General features: G+C 37.7%; 1 protein-coding gene across 1 annotated transcript; it reads left to right on the forward strand.

Annotated features, from left to right (window-relative positions):
• Positions 1–237: 237 nt before the first annotated feature.
• LOC122703567 (small nuclear ribonucleoprotein G-like) lies at positions 238–14,423 on the forward strand. The gene is made up of 3 exons (XM_043918253.1): positions 238–242; positions 13,480–13,493; positions 14,135–14,423. Exon 3 carries the CDS (start codon positions 14,193–14,195, stop codon positions 14,421–14,423), a length of 231 nt encoding a protein of 76 aa, XP_043774188.1. The 5' UTR covers positions 238–242; positions 13,480–13,493; positions 14,135–14,192.
• The last annotated feature ends 224 nt before the right edge of the window (positions 14,424–14,647 follow it).

The raw sequence follows: 14,647 nt of genomic DNA on the forward strand, positions 1-14,647 counted from the left end.
CAAAAGGTTTCCTTTGAGCCCTCTGAGCATCTTTAGTGGGCATGGGGCTTGATTCTAAATGCAATTTCGCCTCTCCTACTGTTTTATTGGGGCTGTCCTTTGCCCTTGGACATGTGGTATCTTTTTGTGTGTGGGGGGGATCCATCATTCTCCTGTCAATGGTTGTTCAGTGATTAGTTGTAAATTTGGAGTTCTCACAGGAAAAGATGAGCGCACGTTCTTCTAATCCCCATCTTGTGTTAGTTGATTTAAGACTACTTTTCTTCTTGTTCCTCAGTGCTTTTAATTTTATATCCTATATTATCTATTTTAAATAATGCTGTAATAGTTTCTGTGCTTTGATGAGTACTCACCTGGTAACGTTTATATTTCTTTATTTCCAACATTTCTATATAATTTTGTTTTATATGTGTTTCTCTAAATTGCATATAGCTAAATTTTAAAAATTTAGTCTATCTTTGAATAGATAGGTTCAACTTATATATCTGAGATTATTCTGAAATACTTGTAACATTTTTATATGTTCCACATTTTCCCTTTTTTCCCTTTCTTGCTTGTTTATATAAGGTTGTTCTGTTTTTGTTTTTATTTTTCCCTCTATTGACTTGGAAATTCTATTTTCCATTTTTATTCTTTGAAAGATTAACCCAATAATCTAAATACATATTTAGACATACATTTTCTATTAAAACCTAAAGTTACTCAACATCTCAATCTTCCTTCTAAATAAGAAAAGAACATTACAGATCCTCTCATTCCCTCTGATATCCTCTAGCATCCAGGTAATAATTATTTTCTTTAGTTCTCTGTTTTAATGTCAACAGTACTGTTCTTATTGTCATTACTATTATTTATACAACCAACACTTACTTACATTTATTAAGATATTTTCCAGATTATAGGCACACCTAGTATTCTTGCATTACACTTCATCCTTCGCTTCTCTTCTTGAATTCATCTTTGAATAATTCTTCCAATAAGAGTCAGTTTAAATATTGAATTTTTTTCATTAACAATTCTTTTCTGAAATAGCAATCTTTCTTGGTCCTCATATACCTAAAGTGTGCTTTCTTTAAACTTCCCTGTTAAATGATCTTTTTGCTGAGTATCAAATTTTATATTTACATTTATTTTTTCTTAGTGCTTTAAAACAATAACTGCATTGTTGTCTGGCTTCTATTGCTATGACTGAGGAGTAGGCTATTGATCTGCTTGATATATCCTGCAGGTAGTCTGAAATCTTCCATATTTCTTTTACATTTTTTACATGTCATTGTCTTTGCATTATGGGAGATTTCTTCTGTTCTGTCTTCCAATTCATAAAGTCCCTCTTTCATTCTTTAAAAGCTATTATTTAAGCCATCCATTATATTTTTAAGTTTTTTGACCACACTTTATTTCCAAGATTACCAATAAATTCATTTTCATGCTACTTTCATGCCGCTTTCATAAATTCCTAATCTTGTTTTACGGATGATGATTTTGCTTTTCAGGGATTATTGCTTGGGGCAGCAGGGTTTGTTATGGGTTGGTTGGTTGATCTGGGGGACAGTTTTAAGCTTTAAGGCCCTTCCAGATCATTTTGTTAGTTTTCTTTTTTTGGTTGTGAATTTTTTTTACTTATGGATTTTATTGACGACTTTTTATGATACTAAGTGTCCTTGTGTTCTTTTTGCTTGAGAGAATATCTTCGGTGCAGAGTTCCTTCTATGTTTGGCTTGCATGTAAGGCAGAGTCATCCTTGCTTCACCAGTTCTCTGGCCTCAAACCAAGTCACATATTGCAGTCTTGTCTTGGGATTCTCAATTATTCAGGTGGTCGAGTTACAGCCACTCTATGTTATTCAAGCTCAAATTCCAGTCTCACACAGAAACCTGTTTCAACTACCAGATTTTGACAGAAGTAAGTTTCAGATGGGTAAGTAAATGCATTTCCTTTGTCTTTCAACACAGAACACAGATGATATTTGAGAGCAAAGCAAATAATACTTGTTCCCCATAATGAAGAAGAAAACTTCATCCTCATCATGACAGAGGCATATTTAGCTCTTGCTCTTATAAAGACATTGAAGTCTTCATCCTCTTTCCAGTCCCAGCTTCCTGAAAACTATGTACCTTCAGGCTCTGATTACCTTTGTAGCTTCCTTCTTTATCATGGATAGAGAAACCTGTATGCAGGTCAGGAAGCAACAGTTAGAACTGGACATGGAACAACAGACTGGTTCCAAATAGGAAAAGGAGTACATCAAGGCTGTATATTGTCACCCTGCTTATTTAACTTATATGCAGAGTACATCATGAGAAACGCTGGGCTGGAAGAAGCACAAGCTGGAATCAAGATTGCCAGGAGAAATATCAATAACCTCAGATATGCAGTTGACACCACACTTATGGCAGAAAGTGAAGAGGAACTAAAAAGCCTCTTGATGAAAGTGAAAGAGGAGAGTGAAAAAGTTGGCTTAAAGCTCAACATTCAGAAAACTAAGATCGTGGCATCTGGTCCCATCACCTCATGGGAAATAGATGGGGAGACAGTGGAAACAGTGTCAGACTTTATTTTTGGGGGCTCCAAAATCACTGCAGATGGTGATTGCAGCCATGAAATTAAAAGATGCTTACTCCTTGGAAGGAAAGTTATGAGCAATCTAGATAGCATATTAAAAAGCAGAGACATTACTTTGCCAACAAAGGTCTGTCTAGTCAAGGCTATGGTTTTTCCAGTAGTCATATATGGTTGTGAGAGTTGGACTGTGAAGAAAGCTGAGTGCCGAAAAATTGATGCTTTTGAACTGTGGTGTTGGAGAAGACTCTTGAGGGTCCCTTGGACTGCAAGGAGATCCAACCAGTCCATCCTAAAGGAGATCAGTCCTGGGTGTTCATTGGAAGGACTGATGCTGAAGCTGAAACTCCAGTACTTTGGCCACCTCATGTGAAGAGTTGACTCATTGGAAATGACCCTGATGCTGGGAGGGATTGGGGGCAGGAGGAGGAGGGGACGACAGAGGATGAGATGGCTGGATGGCATCACCGACTCGATGGGCATGAGTTTGAGTCAACCCCAGGAGTTGGTGATGGACAGGGAGGCCTGACGTGCTGCAGCTCATGGGCTCATAAAGAGTCGGACACAACTGAGCAACTGAACTGAACTGAACACATATATATGACAATATTTTGTCCCTCATTCCTAACCATTTAGAACAGAAGCTGGAGATTTCTGCATGTACTCATTCTGTCATGCTGACCCAGAAATTTTGATTCTATTTTTTAAATAAATTATTACTAAACAACAAAAACTAAAATCCTATGAACTTAGTGATCAAGACACTTGATGTAGGGGGTAAGTGAATCATTTTTTTCAGTTCTCTCTTTAGGTTTTATATCATTGTATGGATGACTGTGATAATAACTGTCATCATAGTGACATCCAATATTTTCAAAGTATGTGGCTTCTTTAAAGCACTTGACATGCACAGTTCCTGGAAGAATAAATATAGTTTGTACTTTTATCTCCATTTTCCAAATGAGGAAAACTAAATGAATCAGACAACTAGTTAAATGACTAACCCAAGATGGAGTCTTACCTTTTACATATGAAAGCAATATTTAAGGTCAATATTTAAGGACCTGTCCCATATCAAGTGCTCATTTAACTAGATAAATGATTCCCAAACTTTTAGACAAAATGTTTTCATACCTTCAAATGAATTCATTTAAATTGTTGTGAAAATTAAATCCTTTTTTTCAGAGTTGAAGGATTATACTCAAACTAACCATGCAAGTAAAGGAAAAGATTTCTTTTCTTCCCTCCCCTTGCTCAGTAACCACATCTCTCTGGCAGCATCAACTAAGAAAGTCAAGCACCTATATATCTCAGTGACAAGTGTCCCTTAGGGCTTCCCAACTGAATCTCCAGATTTAGATTTGAACAGATTTTTTAATTGCAGATTCACCTTCAATACAAAAACTATGTTACCCTGAACTGACTTTTATGTCTTAGTGTACTTTAGGAAGTAATAAAGTAATTCTGCATTTTCTAGCCAGAGCTGAATCAATATGCTTCCAAACAACTGAATGTAAAACACTGGTAGTCAGCTGTTGAAGTCCATGTCCCCTTATTTATTTCCAGTATTTCCTGGAAATGTAGAGGAAAATGTTGATGACTGTTTCAAATTCTCTCAGGAGCTAGTTCCAAGGGCTAGTGGGCTAGTTCCAAGGGCTAGTGGTTCTAGCCATGTTGTTGGTGGCAGTGTTCTTAGAACACTTCCCCTCAAATAGGAGACAGTCAGGGCTTGCTTCATCTGGCGTGGGTTTTCTGCAGGAAGAGAGGCACAGATGATCAGAGTTAGACAACTGAGAATTAACTATACTGCCAGCCCCTGGAGAAGGAAATGGAAACCCACTCCAGTATTCTTGCCCAGCAGTCTTACAATCCATGAGGTCAAAAGAGTTGGACATGACTTAGTGACTAAAGAAAGAAAAGAAATGAATTCATATTATATTAAATATGATAGCATCAACAAGTATTTGAAAAATTGTAATAAATGTTATGCATTTAGTCCATAGTGACTAAAGAAAGAAAAGAAATGAATTCATATTATATTAAATATGATAGCATAAAAAAATATTTGACAAATTGTAATAAATGTTATGCATTTAGTCCATAGTCTATGCTTCATATGAAGAATTCACAAACCTTAGTGGTAACTCCATAGCACCCAGGCTTTGATGCTGTCTACATCATTCATGGAACATCCTCATTCCCTTAAATTTTCATCATCAATATTAAATACATAATGAAACTCTATCTGAACTTCTCAAAGAATTAGAAGAGTCCTGATATGATAGTGATGAAATGTAAGATGGATCATTCAATGGGAATATAGATATATAAATATTTTCTACTAACCTTCTTATAATTCCTATAAGATAATAAAGACAAAATCAAGTTAAGATTTAAAGAAGAAAAACATTAAACAAGAAGGGAGATAAGACGAAAGATATACAATCTATTGTCACACTTTTAAGGCTGATAAGTTTTCAATTCTACTAATTATTAAAAGATGTTAGAGAATTTTTTCTTTTCAGTGAAGCCTGTCCCTGAACTCATCACAGAAAGGAAGATCTTGCTGATACAGGCCAGTATTTCCTTTTGTGAATATAACATGACTATATGGTCTCAGTGTCATATTTTTTAAACTACTTATATATAAATCTTCACAGATTGCAACAAACTATAATTACTAGCTAGAACTATTTCTACACAATTTTTTTTTCCCCCCAGTGGGTTTTGTCATACATTGATATGAATCAGCCATGGGTTTACATGTATTCCCAATCCCGATCCCCCCTCCCACCTCCCTCTCCACCCGATTCCTCTGGGTCTTCCCAGTGCACCAGGCCCGAGCACTTGTCTCATGCATCCCACCTGGGCTGGTGATCTGTTTCACCATAGATAGTATACATGTTGTTCTTTTGAAATATCCCACCCTCACCTTCTCCCACAGAGTTCAAAAGTCTGTTCTGTATTTCTGTGTCTCTTTTTCTGTTTTGCATATAGGGTTATCGTTATCACCTTTCTAAATTCCATATATATGTGTTAGTATGCTGTAATGTTCTTTATCTTTCTGGCTTACTTCACTCTGTATAATGGGCTCCAGCTTCATCCATCTCATTAGGACTGGTTCAAATGAATTCTTTTTAACGGCTGAGTAATATTCCATGGTGTATATGTACCACAGCTTCCTTATCCATTCATCTGCTGATGGGCATCTAGGTTGCTTCCATGTCCTGGCTATTATAAACAGTGCTGCGATGAACATTGGGGTGCACGTGTCTCTTTCAGATCTGGTTTCCTCAGTGTGTATGCCCAGAAGTGGGATTGCTGGGTCATATGGCAGTTCTATTTCCAGTTTTTTAAGAAATCTCCACACTGTTTTCCATAGCGGCTGTACTAGTTTGCATTCCCACCAACAGTGTAAGAGGGTTCCCTTTTCTCCACACCCTCTCCAGCATTTATTGCTTGTAGACTTTTGGATAGCAGCCATCCTGACTGGCGTGTAATGGTACCTCATTGTGGTTTTGATTTGCATTTCTCTAATAATGAGTGATGTTGAGCATCTTTTCGTGTGTTTGTTAGCCATCTGTATGTCTTCTTTGGAGAAATGTCTGTTTAGTTCTTTGGCCCATTTTTTGATTGGGTCATTTATTTTTCTGGAATTGAGCTGCAGGAGTTGCTTGTATATTTTTGAGATTAATCCTTTGTCTGTTTCTTCATTTGCTATTATTTTCTCCCAATCTGAGGGCTGTCTTTTCACCTTACTTATAGTTTCCTTTGTAGTGCAAAAGCTTTTAAGTTTCATTAGGTCCCATTTGTTTAGTTTTGCTTTTATTTCCAATATTCTGGGAGGTGGGTCATAGAGGATCTTGCTGTGATTTATGTCGGAGAGTGTTTTGCCTATGTTCTCCTCTAGGAGTTTTATAGTTTCTGGTCTTACATTTAGATCTTTAGTCCATTTTGAGTTTATTTTTGTGTATGGTGTTAGAAAGTGTTCTAGTTTCATTCTTTTACAAGTGGTTGACCAGTTTTCCCAGCACCACTTGTTAAAGAGGTTGTCTTTTTTCCATTGTATATCCTTGCCTCCTTTGTCAAAGATAAGGTGTCCATAGGTTCGTGGATTTATCTCTGGGCTTTCTATTCTGTTCCATTGATCTATATTTCTGTCTTTGTGCCAGTACCATACTGTCTTGATGACTGTGGCTTTGTAGTAGAGTCTGAAGTCAGGCAGGTTGATTCCTCCAGTTCCATTCTTCTTTCTCAAGATTACTTTGGCTATTCGAGGTTTTTTGTATTTCCATACAAATTGTGAAATTCTTTGGTCTAGTTCTGTGAAAAATACCGTTGGTAGCTTGATAGGGATTGCATTGAATCTATAGACTGCTTTGGGTAGAATAGCCATTTTGACAATATTGATTCTTCCAATCCATGAACATGGTATGTTTCTCCATCTGTTTGTGTCCTCTTTGATCTCTTTCATCAGTGTTTTATAGTTTTCTATGTATAGGTCTTTTGTTTCTTTAGGTAGATATACTCCTAAGTATTTTATTCTTTTTGTTGCAATGGTGAATGGTATTGTTTCCTTAATTTCTCTTTCTGTTTTTTCATTGTTAGTATATAGGAATGCAAGGGATTTCTGTGTGTTAATTTTATATCCTGCAACTTTACTATACTCATTGATTAGCTCTAGTAATTTTCTGGTAGAGTCCTTAGGGTTTTCTATATAGAGGATCATGTCATCTGCAAACAGTGAGAGTTTTACTTCTTCTTTTCTTATCTGGATTCCTTTTACTTCTTTTTCTGCTCTGATTGCTGTGGCCAGAACTTCCAACACTATGTTGAATAGTAGTGGTGAGAGTGGGCACCCTTGTCTTGTTCCTGATTTCAGGGGAAATGCCTTCAATTTTTCACCATTGAGGGTGATGCTTGCTGTGGGTTTGTCATATATAGCTTTTATTATGTTGAGGTATGTTCCTTCTATTCCTGCTTTTTGGAGAGTTTTAATCATAAATGAGTGTTGAATTTTGTCAAAGGCTTTCTCTGCATCTATTGAGATAATCATATGGTTTTTATCTTTCAATTTGTTAATGTGGTGTATTACATTGATTGATTTGCGGATATTAAAGAATCCTTGCATTCCTGGGATAAAGCCCACTTGGTCATGGTGTATGATTTTTTTAATACGTTGTTGGATTCTGTTTGCTAGAATTTTGTTAAGGATTTTTGCATCTATGTTCATCAGTGATATTGGCCTGTAGTTTTCTTTTTTTTTGTCTACACAAATTTTTAAGCAAATGAGTAGCTCTATTATCTATTTAAGAATAAAACTGAGATGAAATGTTCGTATTACTCATTTCAGCTAGCATTATTTTATTTAAATAATACTAACTTTTCCAATTATAAAAGTAATATAGGCATGCTGTGGGCTTCCTTGTTGAATCAGCAGTAAAGAATCTGCCTGCAATCTGGGAGACCCGGGTTCTATCCCTGGGTTGGGAAGGTTCCCCTGAACAAAGGAATGGCTACCCACTCCAGTACTGCCTGGAGAATTCTATGGATAGAAGAGCCTGGTGGGCTACAGTCCATGGGGTCACAAAGAGTCAGACACAATTGAGTGATACAAACACACACACATGCATATTGTAGGAAAAGAGAGAAATGTTAGGAGGAAAAAATTAAGTACAAAATAGCAACTTTAACCACTATCAATATTTTGTGACAGACATAGCGTTCAATCACAGGTTTGATTCCATGGTGTAAGTTCTGAACCCTTATGCGATCTACTTGCTAATTTCCTGGCTTCAGTTGAACTTCAAGATACAGTAATAGAAATAGCATATCTTCACCTCAATTTAAAAGTTTTCTGGGCTTCTGGATTAAGATGAAAGATACAACATATGCATATAATTTTGCTGTCTCTCAAAATTCTTCTAAAATGACAGTAGAGGGACTTTTTTAAAGCATAAATCCATAAGGATGATAAGAATCAAAGAGAAGAAAGCAGCAAGTGAGTTTTGGAAGCTGTGGTGCAAAAGGACTGCTGTAGCCAATTTAGCAAAACTAAGAAAGCTGAATCTCAAACTAGTAGTAGGGAAAGCCAAGAGTTCGTTTGATTTATACTGTACAGATTGGCGGCAGTGGGGATAGCTAAGATAAGATAACTAGTTCAGAGCCTTTCAAGAAATTGCTAGGTCCCAAAGATCCCTCCCTTCCCTTAACCTTGACACAGCTAATAACTATTCTTCCCCAACCTGAGCAGAGACCACAGTTTTATTCCTTGAAGAGACTCTCTGGACTGGGAAACCAATGGCACAATTAGAGATTGAAGAAGCCTACTGAAAGGGTGGATTTAAATAAACATACATCTGAACAGTGAACCCATATCTCACCCCAGGCGTCTTCCCCTACTCAGGTTCCATTAAGAGTGGAATATAAGCCTTCACATGTAGCTCTGGGCAACGGATTGGAAAAGCCTTCTCTGAGGAATCTGAGCAGCCCAAGGGGAAAAGATACTGACATTGGAATTCCCCCAGTGAAAAGTCCCTAACAGCTCATCTTACACAGAAGTGCACAATCAACAAGCTTCACCCATGTACTCTGAGAGTCTTAGCAGTTTTTAGTCCTACATACTTAAAGATTATCAGAAAATGTGGAAGTTAAAGTTCAATACAGACAGAAGAAATGCAATCTTAAGTAAACAGAAATTGCACAGGGAATACATTCAAAGAGGAAGTAATTATATTGACTTCCAACTTGTCATCAGCAATATTGGAAGAGAGAAGGCTTTCAATTACTTCAAAGTTCTGAAGAAAAATTGTATCCAACTCAGAATTCTATCCTCAGGCAAGTGAAAAAGTAAAATAAACATGTTTTCAGGGGATTCCCTGGTATCCACTGGTTAGGACTCCGCTTTTTCACTGCTGAGAGCCCTGTATAAAATTTGCTGCAAATGGAAATTCCAGCTTTGTCATGAAACAACCCCTTTAATGGTTTATCTTTTACTCTGTGTAACTCTGTATTTCTTTTCACTAATTGCCTCCATAAAAGTTCTGCATAATGGTGTGTGTTTTGATTTATGAGAATTCTTCTAGCCTTTATTTCATGTGCATTTTTTTCTTACCTTGTTATTCTCCTTGGCAGATGCTTGTATTAATATTTGATCCATGCAAGGGATGTTCAGCCAAAGATAGTCCTCAGTCAGATTGTGGCCTGAGACAGATGGTGAGGCCCAGGCTATGCCTTGGAGAACTCAGATTACATTTCCAGGGTGTTCTCGTATGACAGCTGTGTGCCTTTGATCAAAACACTGAGAAACACAAGCCCTCACGTCCTCCTCAGCACAAAAACAGCCAAGACCTTGTTCTCTTGGACCAAGGAAATGCAATTTCCCCATACATTTTCATATGTAGTAAATACCTACACTTGCAGGGGTGCTGCAGAGATGCAGGATGACACGGGTCAGACAGAAAGAAGACCTAAGCAAGGGAGGAAAGGGACTTCAGGAGGGTGTTTCCCAACGTGCCTGCTATACCATCCATATCGATAATAGTGCTTGGCACATGCTTGGGGATTATTAAATACTAGTTGAATAAATATGCTGATGCTTTGCCTGGCATGTCCTTTGCTTTTCCCAGATTGACACATTTCTGCTTATCCTTAATATCCAGTTTACCGATCTCTTATACAACTTTCTTAGACCCCTTCAAACCCTTTCCTCTATATACATTTGCATTTTGAACAGATTTCTGATGCTTGTTCTTATAATATAGCATTGCAGTTATTTGATTGCCTGTCTATCCTCCTGGTCTTCCCATGTGGCACGAGTAGTAAAGAACCCACCTACCAATGGAGAGGATGTAAGAGAGGTGGGAAGATCCCCTGGAGGAGGACATGGCAACCCACTCCAGTATTTTTGCCTGGAGAATCCCATGGACATAGGAGCCTGGCGGGCTACAGTCCATAGGGTCACAAAGAGTCGGACACGACTAAAGTGACTTAACAAGTCATGCTATCCTCCCTACGAGACTTTTAATTCCTTGAGAGCTTACAGCTTTGAGTTATTTATCTCTGTATTCATGCTGCCTAACATGGTGTCTGATTATTTATTTATTCTTTATTCAACAGAATTGAAGTGCCCACTATGTTCCAGGCACTAGTATGGCCTTTTGGGATAAAGCAGTGAACAAGACATGAAACTTACATGCCCCCCAGGCTTACATTCCATTAACAGTTGAAGACAATTCAAATCACAGTGATAGGTGCAATGATGACGGTCCTGAGTGCATTATTGGAGAACATGGGAAGGGCATCATGCTCAAAATTTGAGAGCCTACAAAAGAAGGCTTCCCAGAAAAGCAAAGAATATCTGAAGAATAGATTGAAGTTAGCTAGGAAGTGTGGAAATGAGTGCTTCAAGAAGTACAGCGAGTTTGGGAAATGGAAGAAGGACAAAAGAACAGAATAATAAGAAAGGAAAGGAAAAAAGAAAGGAAGAAACAGATGAAAGAGCAGAAGAGAGGAATGGAAGAAGTGATGAGAGGGGAAAGGAAGGGATGCTATATTATCTTATTTGCTTTGTACTACTTTTTCTTCCAATGGCAGCCACTGGTGGGGATCCAAGGGTGATCCCCACCCTTCTCATTTGGGGGATCTGACTTATCCCCAGTCACAGAATCACAAGCAATTTTAGAGTATAAAGGGCTTTCAATACCAAGTTCTATCCCTCTTATTCTACTATTATGAAAACTGAGAACTTCGCTATTGTTCAGTAGCTCAGTCGTGCCCAACTCTTTGCGACCCCATGATCTGCCAGGCTTCTGTGTCCTTCACTATCTCCCAGAGTTTGCTCAAACTCTTGCCTGCTGAGTCGATGATGCCATCCAACCATCTGATCCTCTATTGTCCCCTTCTCCTCCTACCCTCAATCTTTCCCAGCATCAGGGTCTTTTCAAATGAGTTGGCTCTTCACATCAGGTGGCCAAAGTATTGGAGCTTCAGCTTCAGTATCAGTCCTTCCAGTGAATATTCAGAGTTGATTTCCTTTAGGATTGACTGGTTTGATCTCCTCGCTGTCCAAGGGAATTTGAAGAGTCTTCTCCAACACCACAGTTCAAAAGCATCAATTCTTCAGTGCTCAGCCTTTTTTATGGTCCAACTCTCACATCCCTACACAGCTACTGGAAAAACCATAGCTTTGACTAGTCAGACTTTTGTTGGCAAAGTGATGTCTCTGCTTTTTAACATGTTGTCTAGATTGGTCATAGCTTTGCTTCCAAGGATCAAGCGTCTTTTAATTTTCATGGCTGTAGTCATCCTCCACAGTGATTTTGGAGCCAAGAAAATAAAGTCTGCCAATGTTTCCATTGTTTCCCCATCTATTTGCCATGAAGTGATGGGATCAAATGCCATCTTAGTTTTTTGAATGCTGAGTTTTAAACCAGCTTTTTCACTCTTCTCTTTAACCTTCATCAAGAGTCTCTTTAGTTCTTCGCTTTCTTCCATTAGGGTAGTGTCATCTGCATATCTGAGGTTATTGATATTTAAATTAATAATAGCAACATTCTGCTTTTATCTCTTATCTCACCCCTATCCAGTTTGAGCCCAATAGCACCATGAAGCAGGATCTTTTTTTTTTTTTTTTTACATATGAGGAAACTGAGGCTCAAGTGGAATTAGTGGTACAGTTGGAAGCCAAGTCTGGTGTCATATCCATTGCTCATTCCATCACACTTCAATCCCTCTTCCAATGTCACAGTGTCAGGAACAGAGCCAGCAGTAGTCTTGACTACTTATCCAAAACTCCTTCCAGAAGGCAAGAGTGTCCTGACACCTGATATGGACTGATCACTGCTAATTATCACAGTATGTCCCAATTACAAGAACACTTGTGCTGAATGACTCATTCCCCAATAGCCACAGGGACACTGGAATAATGAGGGTTTACTTCTATACTCACAGAGGTATGTATAAGGAGGTTCACTCAAAATTTTTAAAAATCAAATTTCTGAATGTTATGTACTATGCTTACATTTTGATAAGTTAAAATAATTGCATAATATTTGATACATATGCATAAGCAAAGTGTGAAAGTATGGATGGAATGAATACCAAATTCATAATAATGGTTTCCACTAGGAAAGAACAGGAATAAGATAAGAGAAAGTAACATAGCATCTTCAATGTCATTGTGCTTTTTCTTCTTAAAATTTTTAAAAAATCTGAACCCAAAACTTAAAGATATTTTATAATTCTTTGTTCATTTCTGCAACAGATTTATTTTTCAAAGCATTTTAATAAGCCTGAAATTTCACATGTAAGCTTCAAATACTTCTTCCACTCCAGACAACATTTCCAGTTTTCTCATCTGTTAAAGAAGAAAAGATACATTAGATTATTTCTAAGAGCCCTTTCAGCCTTGACACTCAAGCTTCCTTCAAAATCTCAAAGGCTTTAAAGAGATTATAGATAAGTAACCTTTTGTTTAAGTAAATTCTGGAAAGGCACTAAGAATACACAGTCAGCTATTTCAAGGGAATAAGTTCTGAAGCTTTTTTTTAACTATGAATGCTTTTTTTCTTTTCATAGTAGCTTTATCCCGGAGGCATTCCCCAAAGGCTTTAGTGTCTTATCTATTTATATTCTGGGAACCCTGTCTAAATTAAGCTTCCACACAAGGTTTATGTGGTGATGGGCTCTGGCCATTCTGCTTCTCTCTATATATCTCAAGCCTTGTCATGAAGCTTTATTATCACTAATTCTTGTATCAAAAACTAGGCTTAGTGGTTTGGTGACCAGAAGTTGACCACAAAAGGAGAACTTGTGATCTGATACAGGTTTAATGATAGGACAGAATGTTTGCAATCAGGATGGTCACAGCAAATTTTCGGTCTTGTGGGAGACTGAATGAATCTGTTAGATTCCAGTTAGGATGAATGGGTAGAGTGGCAGAACCAAGGGTTTTATACATAATCAAGCTGTTCTTCAAGTGCACACAAGCACTTCCAAAGTAATACTAGGGAGAAGTTTCGACCAAAATAGAACTAGGAAAACATCAGCAAAAAGACTGATAATGAGTATTTAATATATTTCATTACAGAACTAAGAATTAAACAAGGGTTAATAAACATGTAGAAAAATAGTATGTGGACAAAATTTGCAATAGTCGAAACATGGAAACAACTCGTGTCCATCAATGGATGATTGGATACAGAAGAGAAGATATGGTACATACTGATATATACAATGGAATACTACTCAGTCATAAAAGGGAGGAAATGTGGCCATTTGTTACAATATGGATGGACTGTAATGGCAATATATTAAATGAAAGACAGAGAAAGACAAATATTGTCTCACTTACATGTGGAATCTGAATAAAACAAACTCATAATACAAAAGAACAGACTGGTGGTTGCCAAAGGCAGGGGATGAAAGGTGGGCAAAATTGGGTGAAGCAGGTCAAAATTAACAAACTTCCAGTAAAAAAAAAAAAAAAATAAGTCTTGGGGCTATAATGTACATCATGGTGACTCTAGTTAATAATGTGTGTGGGAGACGCAAAGCCCCGGGCCTGCCACCGGAGCGTGAGGGACCACTCGAATTCCATTTGGAGGCTTCTTTGGGCTCGCAGAGTAGACATCATGAGCAAAGCACACCCTCCCGAGCTGAAGAAATTTATGGACAAGAAGTTATCATTGAAATTAAATGGTGGCAGACATGTCCAAGGAATATTGTGGGGATTTGATCCCTTTATGAATCTTGTGATAGAGGAATGTGTGGAGATGGCAACTAGTGGACAACAGAACAATACTGGAATGGTGGTAACACGAGGAAATAGTATCATCGTGTTAGAAGCCTTGGGACGAGTATGAGCAACGGCCGTGTTCACCAGAGAAATCAACTGCTTCCATGTGTCCCCTTCTCCACATTTTACTACCAGAAAAACTGGGTTGTGTACATTTTCTTACTGAACTTTTTTGTTAAATAAACTTTTGTAATAAAAAAAAACAATTGTGTGTGTGTGTGCGCGCACTCAGTCATGTCTGACTCTTTGCAACCCATGGACTGTAGCCCACCAGGCTCCTCTGTCCATGGA

This window comes from Cervus elaphus, chromosome 1 (genome assembly GCF_910594005.1).
Source record: "Cervus elaphus chromosome 1, mCerEla1.1, whole genome shotgun sequence".
Classification (NCBI taxonomy): domain Eukaryota; kingdom Metazoa; phylum Chordata; class Mammalia; order Artiodactyla; family Cervidae; genus Cervus; species Cervus elaphus.